General features: G+C 36.9%; 2 protein-coding genes across 11 annotated transcripts in view; one reads left to right on the top strand and one right to left on the bottom strand.

Moving 5' to 3' along the window:
- Positions 1-21,143, top strand: part of CEP83 (centrosomal protein 83) — a 147,250-nt gene that overhangs the window by 110,255 nt on the left and 15,852 nt on the right. For 4 of the 10 annotated variants that reach the window (XR_013350759.1, XR_013350760.1, XR_013350754.1 and 1 more), the window contains 7 exons: positions 9,395-9,498; positions 12,181-12,370; positions 13,290-13,463; positions 14,110-14,211; positions 15,115-15,160; positions 18,339-18,468; positions 18,603-18,814. Coding sequence is in view for 1 of the 10 variants with exons in the window: in XM_077845834.1 (XP_077701960.1) it covers positions 9,395-9,498; positions 12,181-12,370; positions 13,290-13,394 (399 nt within the window). In the remaining 9 variants the exon portion in view is untranslated. Of the gene's footprint in view, positions 1-7,548; positions 7,715-9,394; positions 9,499-12,180; positions 12,371-13,289; positions 13,878-14,109; positions 14,212-15,114; positions 15,161-18,240; positions 18,469-18,602; positions 18,815-21,143 lie in introns of those variants that run through there. The other 6 variants (XR_013350755.1, XR_013350757.1, XR_013350756.1 and 3 more) reach the window with 6 other exon arrangements.
- The window catches only part of PLXNC1 (plexin C1), a 137,710-nt gene continuing 130,974 nt past the window's right edge, over positions 14,408-21,143 (bottom strand). Inside the window, exons 29-31 of the mRNA XM_077844421.1 lie at positions 18,506-18,646; positions 18,031-18,105; positions 14,408-16,880 (exon numbers count right to left, since the gene is read on the bottom strand). Of these exons, the coding sequence (XP_077700547.1) occupies positions 16,776-16,880; positions 18,031-18,105; positions 18,506-18,646 (321 nt within the window). The 3' untranslated portion in view covers positions 14,408-16,775. The remainder of the gene's footprint in view (positions 16,881-18,030; positions 18,106-18,505; positions 18,647-21,143) is intronic.

The following is a 21,143-nucleotide window of genomic DNA, read 5'->3' as shown; positions in this document are numbered from 1 at the left end:
AAAAAATATTTTTCAGGTGGAGATATGTGCTAAGAGGAAAACTAAGGGGAATAGAGGATGCTCTTTGAAATAAGTGGTCAGGGAGGGCTTCTCTGATAACATCTGAGCAGAAACCCAAAGGAAAGGAGGAAGGATGCCACGTTTATGTAGGGGAACAGTGTTTCCAGACATGATGGCAAGTAAAAGAGGCAGGAGTCTGCTTGGTATGTTGGAGTACAAGGAGGGAGAGTTAGGTCACTGGAATAGAGACAGAAGTAGTAGGAGGCCAGGTGATGTTTTTATTCTTTGGTTTTTATTCTGAATGTGAGAGGAACACACTAGAGAATTCTAAATTGAAAAATAATATAATCTGCATTATGTATTTAGAAGAATCTCTGGCTATTGTATAGAGAGACAAATAGTGGAGTGGTGGTCAGATTCTGTTTATATTTTAAAGGTGGGGTTTACAGTAGTTGTAGGACATGAAAAATATAAATTAAATATGACTAAGATACTGGACTTGAACACTTAGTTAAAATAGAGTTGCCGTTACTGACATGGGACAGAAGGAAAAGGGTATGGCAAAATACAGATACTTCTTTTGGACATGTTAGCTTTTTGAAATACCCATTAGATTTCCAGGTGGAGATGTTCAGTAGTCTGGTATAGATACCTGAATCAGGAATTCAGGAAGGAAGACTGGACTAGGGATAAAGACTTAGGAGTCATCATCGCATAAATGATATTGAAAGCAAAGGGATTGAATGAAGTCAGCTAGGAAGTAAAGGAAGACTGAGAAGAGAGTGGGTCTGAGGATTGAACTTTGAGGAATGCCAAAGTTTAGAAGTTGAGAAGAAAAGGAGGAGACTAAAAAAAAAAAAAAAAAAAAAAAAAGGGAAAAGGAGGAGACTGAGAAGGAGTGGTAGGAGGACCAAGAAGGTTCTAGATGCCAAATGAAGAAAAGACTGTGAAGAGTGTCGGTGTTAGAGATATGAGGACAGACAAGAAGTTACTAAAAAAAAAAAAAAAAAAAAAAAAGTAAGAGTTTGGGAGAATGATTAGATTAGGGGAAATTAGGATTGTCGGCGCAGTGCATAGCTGTGGGTATGTTTACCAACTGTGTTCAATTGTGTAGGCCCATATGTGCAGTCAGTAGAGTTGTATTTATTTATTTATTTATTTATTTATTTTTTTTGTTTTTTTGTTTTTTAACGTATGATGGTCACAGAGAGAGAGAGAGAGGCAGAGACACAGGCAGAGGGAGAAGCAGGCTCCATGCACCAGGAGCCCGATGTGGGATTCGATCCCCGGTCTCCAGGATTGTGCCCTCGGCCAAAGGCAGGCGCTAAACCACTGTGCCACCCAGGGATCCCTAGAGTTGTATTTAATAAATGTCAAGTTTTGAAGAAAAGTGGCCCTCGAGTCACGATATTGAGGGTGTCTGTGAAGAAATGATTATAGTGATGGAGTCTGAGATACTCATTGGGTCTTTTAGTCAACCAACCAGCCAGTGCTCCTATTGCATTCTAGCTCATTTCTTGGCAACTAGTAAGTGCTTAGTAAATGGTTGGGTGTTTTACAGTGATGAGAACGAGGACAACATTGTCCTGAACCCTGGCATCAAGCCTCTCCCCATCTTTGCCTCTTAGGAGGCAAACTTTGGAGTCTATCTCATACACTGATGCCATATCAAATTTCACAAAACAATGTCTTTTACTTATCAATCCCTTGCCTAGAGAACCTTCAGGGAAAACCACATCTCCAGAGTATTATAGATTCTCCCTAATTCATTTCTTATCCTTTCTAGAAAGCCCTTTCTCATGATGTGGTACTTATAGGCTGGAATTCTCTTCAGAAATACCTATGTTTTATATTACCTATAGTTTATATAAGGCCCAGTGTAATGTGCACTCAGTGTGTGTGTTATGTGTATATATATTTGATTAAGATTTGATGATGAAATAAGAAAATTGCATATGCAGTTTAAATGAGCAATAAAAATGAAGAAATATGACTAGATTTTAAGATTGCAGGTTTATATAATCATACAATAATGAAATATTGAGCATTTCCATCTTTAAAGTGTCTGCTAATTAGTTGGACTAAAATTCCTAAAAGGAGCATATGCTTCTGATGGTGACAGACTAGGAAATATGTGGATAAGCTCTCCACATGAAAGCTAAAAGAATCGGACAAAGTATTTTAAAAAATATCGCCATGGAGAGCAGTGAAGAATTAGGAGGCCAAGATCCTGGAGAGGGAGGAAACCTAGAGGTGAGCAAGGCCTGTGAAGAGTTGCTTTTCCCTTAGAGGAAACTGCTGATTCCAGAAGAAATAGTTGAGAGGCTGAGGAGTGAAGCAAAGCTTTTGACAACTTCACAGGGCTTGGGGAACAAAAATTGGAGTTCAGAATCTGCCAGAGAGAAGATCTCAGGTCTAAGTACACTAGTGCTTTGGGTTGGGACCCCAAAGGGGAAGGATATATTCTTGGACTAAGAATGAAGTGAAACTAGCCTGGCCCTTGCAAGAATTGAAGCATAGCTTGCAAAGATAATGTCAGTCCTTCTAATTAGATTAAATTTACCCAAAATATTAGTTTTCTAGCTGCCTGCAAGAAGCAAATGTAAATCTACTTTAAGGGAAAATAACATTAAAGACTTCAAATTATTTCCATAGTTTATATAATAAAAGCTAAAAATAAGCATAAATAAAATATAATAAAACCATAAATACACTACATACCTATTAGAATAGCTAAAATCTGAAATACCAACTGTACTAAACACTGGCAAGAATATGGAACAAATAGGAACTCTGATTCATTATGTGGAATTAGAACATAGTACAGCCATTTATTTTGGAATACACTTTGGTAGATTCTTACAAAGTTAGACATAGTCAAACCATACCATCCAGCAGTCATGCTCCTAGATATTTATCCAAATGAATGAAAACTTATGTTCACACACACATTTATAGCAGCTGTATTCATTATTGTCAAAACTTGGAAGTAAGCAAGATGTCCTTCAATAGCTAAATGGATTAAAAAAAAAAGACTGTTATGTCCATACAATGGATATTTTTATTTAGTGATAAAAGGAAATGAACTGTCAGGCAGTGCAGAGACATGGAGGAACCTTACATGCATATTGCTAAGTGAAGGAAACCAGTCTGAAAAGACTATATGCTATATGATTTCAACTGTATGACATTCTGGAAAAGGCAGGACTGTGGAGACAGAAAAAACCCCGGTGATTGCCATGGGTGGTGGGGGTAAGGTGTAGAGGGTAGGGATGAATAGGTAGACGAAGGGAATTTTGTAGGGCTGTGAAACTACTCTATATAATACCATGATAGTGGATACATGATATTATGCATTTGGCAAAGCCTGTAGAACTGTACAACACCAAGAGTGAAACTTAATGTCAAATGCAGACTATAGTTAATAATAATGTTTCAATATTGGTTCATTAACTTTAATAAGTACCACACCCATGTAAGATGTCAATAATAGGAGAAACTGTGATGGGGGGAATATATGAAAACTCTCTACTTCCTGTTATATTTTTCTATAAACCTAAAACTGCCCTAACTATTCATAATCATCATCATCATCCCAGTCACACAAGGAAATAAGATAACATGGAAAATCAAGAGAAATGCTAACCAATATAAAGAGACTCCCCAATAGAGGATCTAGGCAACGGAGTTTAACAGATAAAGACTTTAAAATTACCATGTTATTATATGTTTAAAAAATACAAGCTTGAGAATTGCTCCAGAAAACAAAACCATTAAAATAAATAGCAAGGTTAGTACTAAAACAATAACTGAATTACAAACTTGTTGTATAGATTTAACTGCAGATATCATCGTCATCCTCAAGATACGACCAGAGATAAATGAAATAAAATATACATTAGGGAAATTTAAAATACCAACAGCTGATTTTTTTAAAAAAGAGTGACAAAATTGATAAAGCCTTAGACTCATTTTTTTCCTAATTCACCACAAAATAGGTAGGTGAACACAGACACACAATATCATGAATGAAAAAGGGATATCACTATATATATTTTCTTCAAGATTTTATTTTTAGATAATCTCTACACCCAACATGGGGCTCAAATTACAACTCCGAAATCACCAGTGGCATGCTCTACCGATTAAGCCAGCCTAGTGGCCCTCTTAAAGGCATTAGAACAACAAGAATATTACAAAAACAGCTATGCTAATTATGCAGTTTAGATGAAATGAACCAATTCTTTGAGGAACATCTTAACTAATACAGAAAGAATTAGATAATCTGAATAGTCCTGTATCTGTTAAGTAAATGGAAACCATAATTTAAAACCTCCTATAGAGAAAATGCCTGACTCATTTGGCTTCACTGATAAATTCTTCCAAATACTTAAGGAAGAAATAATACCATTCTTAACATAAACTTTCCCAGAAAATAGAAAAGAGAGGAAAACATCCCTACCTATAAGGTTAGAACCCATTACTGTCATTATAAGAAAAAAAAATTACATCATAAACAGATATAAAAATCTTAAATACTAGCAAATTGAATCCAGTGATATATAAAAATGATAATATATCATGAACATGTAGGGTTTATTCCAGGAATATAAGGTAGCTTAACATTCAAAATTGATTAGTATAATTCAACACTGTAATAGAACAAAGAAGAAAAACTATCATGATATCTTAATAGACACAAAAATAATTGGCAAAATTCAACACCCTTTAATGATACATTCATTAAAATAATAGAAGGGATATTGTAACTATAAAAGTTCTATATCTAACATCATACTTACTTATTAAATAATTGAATGCTTCCCTTTATGCACCCAAGTTCAGGAACAAGGGAAGTATGTTCACTATCACCATTTTGCTTAACATTTTATGAGAAGCCCTAGCTAGCATAATAAGACAAGAAAAAGAAATAAAAGATCAGAAAGGAGGAAGTAAAATTGTCATTCACACATGACATGATTGTATGGATAAAAGTACAAATAAATCTATCAAACTATTATGTACAATTTAAAAATTACAGAAAAAAAGGTCAAGTAACAGTTAAATTTTTTTTTTTTTTGTTATCCCATTTGCTTTATTATTTCTGGCAATTCTGTGAATAACAACTAAATTTAAGCATTCGTATGCATCATTTTGTTATGCTTGCCCTCTTAGGCTATTATAGAGTTCAACAATCTTTTTTTGAGATATAATTGACATATAACATGTCAGAGTTTCAAGTGGACAACATAATGATTCAGTATTTTTATATATTGTGAAATGATCACAATAATTTTTTTAATTTATTTTTTATTGGTGTTCAATTTACTAACATACAGAATAACCCCCAGTGCCCGTCACCCATTCACTCCCACCCCCCGCCGTCCTCCCCTTCTACCACCCCTAGTTCGTTTCCCAGAGTTAGCAGTCTTTACGTTCTGTCTCCCTTTCTGATATTTCCCACACATTTCTTCTCCCTTCCCTTATATTCCCTTTCACTATTATTTATATTCCCCAAATGAATGAGAACATATAATGTTTGTCCTTCTCCGACTGACTTACTTCACTCAGCATAATACCCTCCACTTCCATCCACGTTGAAGCAAATGGTGGGTATTTGTCATTTCTAATGGCTGAGTAATATTCCATTGTATACATAAACCACATCTTCTTTATCCATTCATCTTTCGTTGGACACCGAGGCTCCTTCCACAGTTTGGCTATTGTGGCCATTGCTGCTATGAACATCGGGGTGCAGGTGTCCCGGCGTTTCATTGCATTTGTATCTTTGGGGTAAATCCCCAACAGTGCAATTGCTGGGTCGTAGGGCAGGTCTATTTTTAACTCTTTGAGGAACCTCCACACAGTTTTCCAGAGTGGCTGCACCAGTTCACATTCCCACCAACAGTGCAAGAGGGTTCCCTTTTCTCCGCATCCTCTCCAACATTTGTTGTTTCCTGCCTTGTTAATTTGCCCCATTCTCACTGGTGTGAGGTGGTATCTCATTGTGGTTTTGATTTGTATTTCCCTGATGGCAAGTGATGCAGAGCATTTTCTCATATGCATGTTGGCCATGTCTATGTCTTCCTCTGTGAGATTTCTGTTCATGTCTTTTGCCCATTTCATGATTGGATTGTTTGTTTCTTTGGTGTTGAGTTTAAGAAGTTCTTTATAGATCTTGGAAACTAGCCCTTTATCTGATACGTCATTTGCAAATATCTTCTCCCATTCTGTAGGTTGTCTTTGAGTTTTGTTGACTGTATCCTTTGCTGTGCAAAAGCTTCTTATCTTGATGAAGTCCCAATAGTTCATTTTTGCTTTTGTTTCTTTTGCCTTCGTGGATGTATCTTGCAAGAAGTTACTGTGGCCGAGTTCAAAAAGGGTGTTGCCTGTGTTCTTCTCTAGGATTTTGAAGGAATCTTGTCTCACATTTAGATCTTTCATCCATTTTGAGTTTATCTTTGTGTATGTTGCAAGAGAGTGGTCTAGTTTCATTCTTCTGCATGTGGATGTCCCAATTTTCCCAGCACCATTTATTGAAGAAACTGTCTTTCTTCCAATGGATAGTCTTTCCTCCTTTATCGAATATTAGTTGACCATAAAGTTCAGGGTCCACTTCTGGATTCTCTATTCTGTTCCACTGATCTATGTGTCTGTTTTTGTGCCAGTACCACACTGTCTTGATGACCACAGCTTTGTAGTACAACCTGAAATCTGGCATTGTGATGCCCCCAGATATGGTTTTCTTTTTTAAAATTCCCCTGGCTATTCGGGGTCTTTTCTGATTCCACACAAATCTTAAAACAATTTGTTCTAACTCTCTGAAGAAAGTCCATGGTATTTTGATAGGGATTGCATTAAACGTGATCACAATAAATTAATTTAGTTAATATCCATCACCATACATAGTTTAAATTTTTTTTCTTGTGATGAGAACTTTTAAAATTTACTTTTAGCAATTTCCAGATACATGATACAGTATAGTTACCATGCTGTACATTACATCCATGGGACTTGCTTTGTAACTAAGGGTTTATATCTTTTGACTCCCTTCACCCATTTTACCCACACCTCACCCTCTGCCTCTGGCAGCCACCAATTTGTTCTTTGTATCTATGAATTTATTTCCTTCATTTGTTGTTTAGATTCTCAACATAACAGAATATAGAGTATTTTGTCTTTCTCTGCCTGCCATAGTGCCCTCAGGGTCATTCCATGTTATAACAAATGACAAGATTTCCTTCTTTTTTATGACTGAATCATATTCCATTGTGTATATAATTGCTAGATCATATGATAGTTCTATTTTTAATTTTTTGGGGAATCACTGAACTATTTTCCCTAGTGGCTGCACTCCTGTATTGCTGGTGGAGATGTAATTAATAGAACCACTTTGGAAAACTGGCAGTATTTATTAGAGCTGTGACTCACTTCTGAGTATGTACTCAAGAGGAATGAGTAGATTATATCCAGCAAAAACATGGAATGTTCATAGAAGCTTTATTTATAATGGCCTTAAATTGAAACAATTCTAATTTTCATCAATAGGAGAATGGATAAGATGTATATTTATAAAATGGATGACAACATAACAATGGAAGAGAACTGTGCCATACAATAACATGTCTTAGTCATATGGATGGCATATTGAACAACAACAACAACAAAAACTCAGAGACTGAAGAGTATATACTGTATAATTTCTTTTCTTCAGGTAGACGGGTAGATAGAGTCTTAAATTACCTGTAAACATATAAATACATACTTACGGAGATTAAGGACAGAAAAATGGTTCCTTTGCCAGAGGAGAGTGGAAGTGGCATGAGGCAACCTTTTGGGGGTGCTGGAGGATGGGAATCAATGGGAAGATGAGAAAGAATGCCCAAAGCAGTGTTATCTCCCAACTGGAAATAACCCAGATGACCCTCAGTGGTGGACTGGTAGATACATTAAACTACGTGATATTCATAAGTACAGTCTAAGATGTGGTAGTGAACTATTCCTGTAAGCAATAACACAAATCTCACAATCCTTTGAGAAAGGATTCTTTCTTTCCTTTCTTTTTGAAATTCTTTCAATTTCAAAGAGAAAAAACATGGAACGTTCATAGAAGCTTTATTCATAATGGCCTTAAATTGAAACAATTCTAATTTTCATCCATAGGAAAATGGATAAGATGTATATTTATAAAATGGATGACAAAAAGAATTTCAAAAAGACTGTGATTCTGTTCATATGAAGTTCAAAAATAAGGAAAACTATGCTATAGCTTTGGAAGTAAATTAGTTGGTTATCTTTTCAGAGGAAACAAAGGGGTAGAGATTACGAGGAGGAAGGGTAGGGGCACTTCTGGTATAGCAGTGCTCTTGACCTGCAGGTCAGAATGTCAGCATTTGCTTTGTGAGTTTTACATTTTGCTTTACATTTACGTTCTGTGCATTTTTCTATAAGCCTGATATACTTCAAAAGAAAGAATTACAAAACAAATACCTGAAAGAGGAGTTGCAACAGTTATACATATTTTTCTATTAAAAAACAAACACTTCGTTGTAAAAATGAAAAAATAATTATTTTTATATACTACTTTTTACTATACACTGATTTTTCCATATTAGAAAATGTTCCCTTTATAAAGTTTAAATTATTTCTTTTTAATATTTAGAAAGGCATACTTTCAAACTGAGATGCATCCATAATCCATCTTAGCTTTCTGATTCTTTATTGCTTTGGTAGCAATTTATCAGTTGTAAACATACTTTCTCCCCTCCTCCCCCAGAGATTTTATTTATTTATTTGAGAGAGAGAGATAGTGAGAGAGATCATGAGCTGAGGGAGGGGCAGATGGAGAGGGAGCGGCAGACTCTCACTGAGTAGGGAGCCCGATTCAGTGCTTGACCCTGGAACCTGAGCTGAAGGCAGCCGCTTAGATAACTGTGCCACCCAGGTGCCCCTGTAAGCATGCTTTTAATTTTAAAATTTTAGTTCTTTTATAAAACACATATCTTTTGGGAAAATAAGGAGCTTGTGATTCCTTATCAGGTGACAGGCAAGCTCATTAGTAAAATTTGACTCCTTCCTTTTTTAGATGCTTTACTTGCAGTAGTTTAGTTATTGCTACCCATTTTCTGGTTTGCATTCATAACAATTCCATTTGTCACATGAGGATATGAGGTACATCTGTGGCTTATTATCTTTGCAATTTTCGATAAGAATCATATCTACTAATCTTTCCTAGTATTCACTGAAAATATTTATCTCTAAGTAAAATTTCTTTTGTTGAGTAAAATATTCTCTATATTTTGTTTAAATAGGAGATTTTGAAAAAAAATAAATAAATAAATAAATAGGAGATTTTGTATTAATGTACTTGCTCATATTGTTTCTTTTTTTCTAGAGAAAATCTCTTCATGAAAACAAATTGAAGAGACTACAGGAGAAAGTAGAAATCTTAGAGGCAAAGAGAGAAGAATTAGAAACAGAAAATCAGGTGTTAAATAGGTAATTGTATACATACATATCCCATGTAGTTAGTGACTTTGATATTACAGAAGTTTGATACTGAGTATAATGTATCAGTATAATATTATTATCAGTATAATATCAGTATAACATTATTATCAGTAATAATGTACTGTTTTCTTTTAAAATTTCTCTCCTTTCCTCCTTCCCTCCCTTCCATTTCTCTGTAAGGCACTTGTTTTCTTTTACATTTAGAATTCTAAAACTGTTAGTTGCATTTCTAATTCATTATCCTTGTTGTTATTTTTTTTGGCTGAATGTTCCTTCAAACCAAAAGGTCTTTAAACACATCCCAGGCATTTATATTATGATTGGGATTGACAGGAAAGGTCAGGAAAGTTCACTGGCTTTGGTAGACAGGAGTGGTATGAGTTCTTGCTACTGAGACAAGACAGTTGTAGTATTGCATAGTTCACAAAATGTAGCTAGAACTTCGAATCAAGACTTTTGATTTCTTGGTGTGGAAAAATATTATTGGCCCACAGCTTCTGGTTTTTCATTTACATTACAAACAGCTAATGATTTGCATGATGAACATTTTTGAGCAGAGGTGATTTGCCATATTAGTGCTAGTGGCATTATATGACCTATTTGATTCAAGTTAATACAAACTTATCAAATTCAGCTAATTTTAATGGGAGCTTTCATTCAGCATTGAGACAATGTCAGACTTTTCTGTAATGGAAATTGCCAATAATATCAAGCAGTGATGTTTAATAATGTGCACTGGCCTTCTTGGGTGTAATTATTATATAATGTGGAAGTTCATTTTTTAGAACACCTGAAGTTTATAGACTTCTGGAATTCATATCTTTTTTTTTTTTTTTTTTTGAGAGAGAGAGAGAGAGTAGGAGAGTGGGGAATATGCAGAGGGAGAGAGAGAATCTCTCTTTTTTTAAAAGATTTATTTACTTATTCATTCAGAGAGAGACAGAGGCAGAGACACAGGCAGAGGGAGAAGCAGGCTCCATGCAGGAAGCCTGACATGGGACTCGATCCCGGGTCTCCAGGATCATACCCCGGGCTGTAGGCGGCACTAAACCGCTGTGCCACCAGGGCTGCCTATAGAGAGAGAATCTTTTTTTTTTTTTTTTTTTAAGATTTTATTTCTTTATTGATGAGAGACACCGAGAGAGGGAGAGAGGCAGAGACACAGGCAGAGGGAGAAGCAGGCTCCATGCAGGGAGCCTGACGTGGGACTTGATCCCAGGTCTCCAGGATCATGCCCTGGGCTGAAGGCGGCACTAAACCGCTGAGCCACCCAGGCTGCCCTAGAGAGAGAATCTTAAGCAGGCTCCATGATGAGCATTGAATTCAATATGGGGCTCAGTCACACAACGCTGAGATCATGACCTGAGATGAAATCAGGAGTCGGATATTTAACTGATGAAGCCACCGAGAGTCCCGAATTCATGCAAACTTTATAATACTCTATTCCAAAGTATGAAGCCACCAAATTTATTCTAAAATAAAATTCAATTTATTACCTTTTCTATAACCATTCATTTAGAAATATTATCAATTCATGATTGGGCAGCTATGGCACTGATTCATCTAGAACTTTGAGTGGATTTGAAATTGTATTTAATTAGTGGTGTGGTTGATGGTCAGGAAATTCACGTCCAAAAGAGTGATGATATGTAATTACAGGCCTGAAAAGTTGGCTTTATCAGCTTATCATCCCAAATCATTTTCCCCTAAAGTTGGTGGGTAGCTTCACCTGCCATCAGCTACATTTTTTAAAAGATTTGAGAGAGAGAGAGAGAGAGAGAGAGAGAGAGAGAGAGGAGGGAGTACATGCACATGCAGGTGGAGGACAGAGGGAGGAAGAAACTTTAGGCTTCCACTCTGTAGAGTCCCATGTGGGGACTCATGACCCTGAGATTGTGACCTGAGCCTAAACTAAGAGTCATCTTAACTAACTGCACCACCCAGGCACCCCCATTAGCTACAATTTTAATGATTAGGTTGAACAACATGAAATTCTCTGTAATGAACCATAAAATTTTACATAAAAATTAAATTGCCATAAAAATGGCAATTTTGTAAGATTCAACCTAGTATTTTCTCTATTTCTATTTGATTCCTTCTATAAAATAAGGCACCCTTTTGGTTTAAGGAGTCTTTTAGTTTCAAGCTTCATAGGTTGGGGGAGTGCAGTGGAAATGAAAATAAAAGTATCAAGAGTTTTAATCTTTGATTAATTGGCAAATTTAAAATGAGTTGATAGTTGGGGTGCCTGGTGGCTTAGTTGGTTAAGTTTCCAACTCTTGGTTTTGGCTTAGGTCATGATCTTAGGGTCGCAGTGTGGAGTGAAGCTTGACATAGAGCGCAATGTGCTCTGCTCAATCTTAAGTAGATTGTCATGCAGAGTATGACACAGGGAGTCTGCTGGAGATTCTCTCCCCCCACCTCCTCTAAAATAATTAAATCTATTTTAAAAAAAAAGAGTTGAGAGTTTGCAGTGCTAACAGTAATGCATATGATTAAGATGTCATATTCCTGTTTATCTTTCTAGATGGAATCTTATGTCTATATACAGATAAATCTTACAATTTTGAAGTACATTTTCTTCCAGTTTAAAATTATATTTTATGAATCATACTATTCTTCAATAGAATATAACTATTAAATAACAGAAACACTTTTTTTCTTTTTAAGACAAAATGTTCCATTTGAAGAATATACAAGGCTTCAAAAAAGACTGAGGGACATACAGAGAAGACATAATGAATTTCGAAGTTTAATTTTGGTTCCTAACATACCTCCAGCAGCATCCATCAATCCTGTTAGTTTTCAGTCATCAGGCACGGTTCCGGGCATGGACCTATCCTTTCCTGCTCATATGCAGGTAGGAGCACTTATGTTAGAGGAAAAAAGGCACTAACATTTCTGTAAGTTTTTACCTATTTAAATTCAGGGTTAATATCTGTAGAAATTTGTTGAATCTATTCTATCCTTTAGTGATGGTGTTGGGCAGTTGGAAAGAAGAAACTTGACTGAGGAGTCTTTGAGTAACCTAGAGTTTATAGCTCACTCGATTACTGGCTACTACTGAGCATTTACTAATGCTCTGCGTTAGGCATTTTCCATAAAACTATTTAATCCTAACGGAAAATGCTTTGAGGGAAGGTGTCATTATTCCAGTTTACAGATGAGGAAGATGAGTCTGAGGTGAAGTGACTTGCCTCAAGTCATAGCTAGTAAGTTACAGAATTGAGTGTCAGACCTCAGTCTGTCTGATTCCAAATCCTGGGCTCATTCCACTGTATCAGGTCCCTGAGATACTGGAGGAATCAAACTGATTGGGTGATTTTCAACAAGATGAGCTGTTAATAAGTAATTATATTTTATAATGTTGTAAGCAGCAAAGATTTTAGTCACTGAGTTGAATCTCAGACCAAGTGCTTTGTTTATGATAAATTGCTTTTAAACTCCAGCCTTGCTAGAACATTGCCATGTAAGTATGTCTGGGCCCTGCATTAGTATTTTCTAATTCACTCCCTGGTGAGTTTTATACCTAGACAGAAGAGCAGACTTTGGGAGTTGCTTAAAGCTAGTGCCTGAGGCAGGGGAGAAGTGAGGACTAGTTAGTAGTCTGGCCCATGCTGCTGTCTTCTCAGACTGCTTAAATGGTCATCCTTTCCCTGCCAGCTGCTGCAGGCCTGAGTGAAAGAGCCACTCAGCCTGTTGCCTAACAGTTATTTTTCCAGCCGTTTTTCTGAGGTTTTTTGTTTGTTTGTTTGTTTTGTTTTTGTTTTGCTTTTAAGGAGGAACAGCATCAAAGGGAACTCTCTCTACTTCGCAAAAGACTAGAAGAACTAGAAACAACACAAAGGAAACAACTAGAGGAACTTGGATCTACGGGGGAATGATGTTCTTGGAGAAAAGGCAGATCAAAAGGGATGAAATCAGTGTGACTCAATAAAGCTTGAAGTTTTAACGTATGTGGCATTTAGATACTGTATTACTGTGTGCCTCAAGAAAAGGTACTGGCTACATGCTATGTTGCATTAGTGTCAGAATTGTAGGATTATACTAATGACAGGTCGAGCGTTAAAACAGCTCCAGAAATATTTAGGATACTTATTGGCAACCCTTTGAGAATGTTTAAAAAAAAAAAGAAAGAAAGAAAGAAAGAAAGGAAAGAAAGAAAAGAAAAAGAATGAACTGGGGAATCAGGTTTTTAAATTATTTTATTAATTTAGCTTTGAAATTTTTTGGTATTTTGCCTGAAATATGCCCGTGTTGAATTCCTTCTGCCTTTTTGAGGTGCTTGTTAGTAACAGGATCAGTAAACAGTTTCCAGTTTACAAGAGTTCTAAACCTCTAGTTCTTGAAAAAAAAAAAAAAGACAATTTAAAGGTCAGCATTAAAAAATAAAACTTGAAGATCTCTAAATATTACAAAATGCTACCATTCTAAAAGCTGTGTGCACATAATTAAAGAGCTTAATAAATATTTTTCTATATTGTGTGTTTAATTTTATTTTGACCAGTGTGTATTTACCAATGCAGATGATGTCCCTGATTGATATTTTCTAGTTCATTATAAATGTTTATTTCTGTGTATCCCTAACCTCTTTTAAAGGAATTCTGCTGGAATAACTTCACGTGAACAAGGCAGAGTTGCAAGTCCGCCAAACTAAGTGGAATGTTCATTATCCAGAAGTCTTCAGGATCAAAAGTCCAGGTAGATAGATAGTGGAGGCCAGGGGTATAACTCCTTAGCATCATTTAAAAGAAACTAGATTTACCTACTACATTACAGAGCTGCTTATTTCATATATGCACTGGCACCTAGAGAATTTCCACAGAGCTACTTAGAATAAAAAAATCTATTATAACTAGAACATTGGAAGGGAGGGAAAAAAGACGAGCAGTCCATATTTACATCAAAATGTTTATTTTTGGATATAGACATTTAAAACATTCATCTCCAAGTACAGCTTCAATCAGGTATACAATAAGAAATAGACTTTAAATCCCTAATACGGAAAAGGTAACAGAATTAATTTTTAAATGCTGCTGTAGACACTAGTGTTAGGAAAAAAAGTTTATAAATGAATTGTTTGCACCAAAAAAATATGCAAAGAAACTTGAAAATAGAAGTTGTTTGCCATTTGTTTCTCTGGTTGGTGTTTAATATAGACCCAGTGACTGATTGTCTTCAGCACACATCTAATTTGGCCATGTACTGCATTTGGCTAATGTGATCCAAAATGTGATCTAGATAGTGCTTTTCACTGGAGGATTGACAAACACGCTACATACATTAGTGAATCTTCACACCACCTCAGTGAGGTAGGTTAGAAATATTATACAGAAATTGAGGCACGAAGAGGTAAGTGACTTGCCCAAAGTTCCCAGCAGCATCGTCCCTGGAAGAGGAGGTAAGGCTCCCCATGGGACTCGTGCCAGAGAGCTGGACAGGGACACCCTCATGTAGCATTTACTGAATACTTAGATAAAGCTGTAGCTGATCATTTTCTTAGCATTTCTGTACCCTAAAGAAGGGAAGTCTTTTGGGCAACTCTCCTACCCTTGGCTCTCAACTGTCCTCCTGTTACTCTCTTATGAATGCCTTCACATCAAGACTGTAGAAGCCTTCAATGGGGACCAGACTTCTCACCTTTATACTTGTAAGTAACCTATTTGGTAGTATTTTTGAGGTGTGTCCATTGGACAGACAATGGTCAAAAGTGACAGGATTGGGAAGGTGCCTATCTGGGTAGTAACTGCTTATTTGATCATTTTATTGAGGTATCACCTCTTACTCTGCCAGATATTGAGGAGCAAAAAGAATTTCATTTTCGAAGTCAAATTCACCTTTAACTTCTGATAATCCTGTACAGTGTTGGTAAATGACTTTATGATCAGTGTTTTATTTGCTACTTGAAAAATTGTCTTATCCTTGGTGCTCCAAATCCCAGATTAAAAGGTGCCACAAGGAAAGTTGAGAGTTGCCAATTACATTTTTTTTTTACTTGTAATAGAAGGAAAACACAGTGGTATTAAAATTGGTCATGAGCAGCAAAAATTCAGGAATAAAAAATCAGCAATAAAAAGACTACAGTATAACTGGATAGGGAATTCTTTAAAAAGAAAGGCATGAATAAAATGGGTATTTTGAATTCTTTCTCTTGTGAGGAATACTTTCAAAAAGTACATAGACTAAGATACCAAGTTGTATACTAATATTTTTCAGGCCTTGGGCCTCAAATATATATATTCATATATAATACTCCAGTGTGAACAGCAATTTCATGAAATGTAAAATGTATCTTTTTTTTTTTTTTTTTTAATCACACACAGTATTTATAACCACAGGGTTCACCAGAAATCTAAAGCAAGGAGACACGAAGTATAGAAATGTAGGATTTAGGGGAGGGAGTTACTCTTCTACAGGTAGCTCTCATCAAAGTTTTTAGACAGAAATAAACTGACTTTTTTTTTACAATAGCCAACATGTCCACTAGCAAATACATTTAGTATGAAAAAATGAAAAAAAGGAACACACATCAGGACACAATGGGTAAAATGCTGTTGCATTTAAATAAAGCCTCCTCACTCTCCTTGCTTTAGAGCTCCTTAAGTGAAATGGAGGTGAGCTGGATGGAGTGCAGATGGTGACCACTGAAAAACACGAGCCCTTTCAACAATGTTGCAACACTGTCAGTTTTTGGTTTAAAAACACACACACACACTCACAAATGCTAAGTGTACACACTACCAAATTCTGTGGTCAGCTTTTCCAAGAACTACTGGGGAAAGTTTCAATGCTGCAAATCCTCGAGGTTGCCCTAACACCCCCACCTTGTTTCCAAATGACTCATTTCACATTTTCTTTTGATCACTGGCAGTGTCCCCTTTTCTGCAGAGGTGCAGTGTAGCCATAAGTGCTACATAACTGTAGTTTTCAAACAAAACCTCTTTATCATTGTGCTTAAGTAAGTGGAGACTGTAGTTAACAATACTGACACTTGCTTACTGGCCCTGTATTCTCTGTAAACAAGGAGGCTGTTTGCAACAACCACTTCGACTCTATTTACAGAAAGGTTCCCACAGTATAGGCACAGGCACAGTGGTTGGTTTGCTTTCTAAAAGCTGTGCATGTGCCTTGGTCTCTAAAAGACAGTGCTCAAAGTGGAACCTATGTGCAAACTTTAAAAATTAACGACACAGAGTAGCTCAAGCAGCCATTTTCTCCCAAGTCGTCTGAAGAATTTTGCCAGATTAAGCCAGTCCCCAGAGTGCTTACATCCACTTGCATTTCTTCTTTTCATCAAATAAGACTTTTACATGCAAGAGTTGTTTCTGAGCTTCTTCCAGCCCTCGTTCTCTTTCTAGTTTATTTAGAATCTGTTGACAATTAGAACAGTTATTTTAGATATTGTGGTTTTTTAGCATTACAATTCTGGGATTTTTTTTTTTTTTTTTTTTTTTTTTTTGCATTCCTGATGCCGTGAGTGGTAAAAATCTGTATGAAACAGATGCCAACATTTTCTTCGATAATTTACATACTCACTTTGCAAGTTGTTTTTGCTAAGTCATTATCACAGGATCAACAACACTTTGGCTTAAAATAGAAGCTAGCAAGAAATACCAACTATTTGCTTACAAATATGGGGCCAGACTTCCAAGGCCCTGTTTTATGCATTATGTCACAGCCATTCCAAGCACAGCAAGCATTCTGGGCAGCCAACATGCAGGCAAGTATTTCTTCTTAAATGCAGCAGGCAGGGGCATCCTGGTCAGCGTTCTTCATTTCCCTCCCCTCCCCTCCCCAGTGCTTCCCGTCTAACCCCTGGCCCCTGGAAAGAGGGATGCTTATCATGTTTAAGGAACTCATTGCCTCTACCCTACCTTAGCGCTTCACTTGATCTTCAAGTAGCAAATGGAATTGGTGAGCTATTCTCACCATTGACATGGATAGCCTGTCCCAGCATGACTGAGTGGGGGGGAATCAGGGAAGGGGGAATTAACATATATTTGGAAACAGCGCATCTGATGACTGTGTCTGTGTGAATCCCCAAAGAAAAAAATCCAGATTAAGGAGAATTAATCATAAAGGAGAATGGTTTATTGAAATAGTTGCTTAAAGTTAGAAATATGTTATACTTTCATAGATCTATTGAACACAGTATCTAGGCAATTTAACAAGCTTAGCTTTCACTTAAGCAGGTTACAATCAAGCATAAGCTGGCCCTATTTAATAGGGCCACTACTTACTCTTCAAAGTTATCTTGAGTCAGTGTGGCTACAGACCCCGTTAACTCAAACGTAAATTCCGGCTGGTCCAAAGGTGGGCAGCATGATAAAACTATAAGAGGGGCAGCCACATGCAGGGTCTGGCTTGGTGCCAGGATCCCCCATCTCACACAGGCTTCCTGGCTTCCCTTTCTGGCCTTTAGGGATGCCAGAGCTGTCCTGAGACCTATAGAATGCTTTATAACCAAATCCTGGTGACTGATTCACATCAATTTTTTTAAATGTTATTTAAAAATCTTACCTCATCAAAATACTTTACGATGTATTTGTAGATTTCTGTCAAGGCCACTTCTTCATTAAATTCATTTTCATGTTTCTTAAAAAAAGAAAGTCTTGTTGAGAGGATTCTCAAGTGACTTTTTTTTTAAAGTAACCCAATATTATCTTACTTGTGCCATTTGTTTTGGGAGGGGAGAGAGAGAATCTTAAGCAGCCCCCACACCTCACACAGAGCCTGATCGCAGGACCCTGAGATCAAGATCTGAGCCAAAATCCAAGAGAAGCTGAACTGACTGCATCACCCAAGAGCCTCCCCCCCTTTTTTAAAAGATTTTATTCATGAGAGACACAGAGAGCGGCAGAGGGAGAAGCAGGCTTCCTACAAAGCGCCAGATGTGGGACTTGATCCCAGGACCCCGGGATCACGCCCTGAGCCAAAGGCAGAAGCTGAGCTACCCAGGTGCCTCGCCCCTCTTATTTCTACTTTCTAGCAATACCTTAGATTCCTGAGTTAAGAATTCTTCCATTTCCGAAGATGACAATGGAGGCAAATCCCTGATTGCTTTGTAATAAGATTTTACTTCCTCTTTGTAGGTTGGGATATCCTTGGCATAGAGAAGTTTATTAGTTGGTGCTTCCTGAAAAAAAGAGCAGCCATGGCCAAGAGTAAAAAACCATGGGGAATTTGTAACAGTACCAGTGTAGCTGAACGTCCGCCATGATTACCTCCTAGTAACAAGGCTTGGTCATGCAGTGGGCCTTCATAAACGTTGACTGAATGACTGACTGCTATCTAGATAGTTCTGGTGAGTCACTGTTCTTTTTAGGCGGATTAAATGCTAATATATTCTGCCTTCCTCTCAGAAAAGAACTAAAATTATTATTTTTGCATGATTTTGAGTTACTGTAACAATGGAACTTATTTCAATCATAGTTCATTACTAATGGTTGTAAAAAGCCTGAATTAAAACATTTGCTCTCATCCTCACCCACCAGTGAATTTTGGCATTTATGAAAGACTTGACTGTAGGTCTGATTGAGCCCTTTATATAACCATGAAAGTGGTAAGTAATTGGCAGTGGTGGATTCTTCTGCTTGTCCCTTTGATTAGATTATAAAGATCTTTCACTGTCCGCAAGGAAGTACACGGTCGTTAGTACTGGGGGCTCTGATGTCTGATTTTGCAAAAGTTCCGTGTCAGCTTGAATGTTTTTATGTAATTAGAATAGTGATCATTATTAACAATCAAGATTTTATTTTTCAAAAATATTTAAAAACTCTCCTACTCAGGTAAGATGGGCGAGTTAAAAATAGGTCTAATGTCCCAGTACCTTTTTAAATGTATTGAGGGCACGAATAGCCGTATTAGTGGCTGCATCACTGTGAAGGATGCCTGCACTGAGGTATTACTGAGATTTTTTGCACTTATCAAGTAGAACTCCTAAATCATGTGATCATGCATTCAATAAAAATTTATTTAGACTGGCAAATGTTGAATGTAAAAAGATAAAGAGGACTAGTACCTGCCTTTAAGCAGCTTATAATCTAGTTGGGGAAACAAACTTTAACACAGTGCTTACTATGATACTAGTAATTAGTATCAGGGTATAAAGAAAAGCACAGTGGAGTTGGACAAATCAGGGATCCTAATCACTTTGTGGGATCTTAACCAAGACTTTAACCTCTCAGAACATCAATTTCCTCATCTATAAAATAAGGGTAATAACCACCTTATGTGGTTCTTGTGATGATTACTGTGTTCTTGGTATATTTCACTTAATGAGTTAACAGCCGCCTTTTTTTTTTTTTAAACTGTGAATGAAGCAGCATTTTAGTCTTTCATTGCATTGGTCAAATGAAGAATGGGTGTGGGCAATGTGTCAGGAATGGTCACAGAGTAGGTATATTTAGACTGATCACAGTCTCCTACAGTTTCTGGTACACATGTTTGCACAGCGAATGAATGAGTAAGTTTCACTAGACACAGGGGTAATGAGACAGAAAGGGATACAAAAACAAGTTCATGCTAAGTTTCGGAAAAGTAAAAGCTGTAACATAGAAAGCATATGGAGTTTGCCAGAAAAGAGACTTGACACCCAATCAGGAAGGGCTATGTGGCACTGTGAAGATTTTACCTGGTAGGTAATAGGAAGTATTTACAATTCTTAAGAGGAGACCTGAGACACAGTGAAAAGGAAAAGATGGGGGGATGAGACAGCTGGGGCCAGGAGACCAGTTCTGAGGCAGGTGTCCCAGCGGGGAGGGGACCAACGGATAGGACAGAATGAGAAATAGTGACCAAAGGAGTTTACCTTGAGAAACAAAGGGGATGCTAGAAAGACAAAAGTACAGACAGGTTTGTTTTGCAGAAATAGTGGTGACAGTATAGATTCAGACTAGGAGGCTGAGGCACCTGTGAAACATCAACTGCATTTCATTCCAGGCACTCTCAATCCTTATACCAAAGGCACACTGCTCCAGCATTAAGAGAGGTACAGATATTGCTCAGTTTATGCTTGAATAAGACCAAAACATCCCTTTCATATTTGGCTCTGTATTTTTATCTTTCTTTGATTTCCTGGGGCTTTTGCTCAGCAAAGAAAGCCAAAAGAAAAACAATATCGATATTTTGATTATGAATTGACGAGCTGGTGGTGGTAGAAATCTCAGGCAAGATTTTCTTCCCCATAAGCAATTTGTTATATTCAAATAGACTCTTAGGTGTACAGCTGACCCTTGAGCAGCATGGTTTTGAATTCTGTGGGTCTGCTCTTACTCTACATGGTGTTTTTTCGATACAGCACAGTAAATATGTTTTCTCGTACAGTTTCCTTACTGTTTTCTCTGGCTTTATGGTAAGAATGCAGTATATAATACCTATAACATATACAAAATATGTGTTAATTAGCTGTTTATATTAGCAGTAAAGCTTCCAGTAGGCTATTAACAGTTAAGTCTTGGGGAAGCCACAAGTTGCAGGGTAATTTCAACTACATGAAGGATTGGTACCCATCACCCCCCATTATTCAAGGATCACCTGTATTCAGATGGATTAAGTTAGCTAAGCAAATTTCAATAGTTTCAATAGTGTCTGAAGAATGCTTTTCTAGGAAACAAAATTTATACTTTGTGGTA

The sequence above is a fragment of the Canis aureus genome, chromosome 13 (genome assembly GCF_053574225.1).
Source record: "Canis aureus isolate CA01 chromosome 13, VMU_Caureus_v.1.0, whole genome shotgun sequence".
Lineage (NCBI taxonomy): Eukaryota > Metazoa > Chordata > Mammalia > Carnivora > Canidae > Canis > Canis aureus.
Note: the sequence above shows the minus strand (reverse complement) of the source record. Positions and strands in the feature narration are given on the sequence as shown.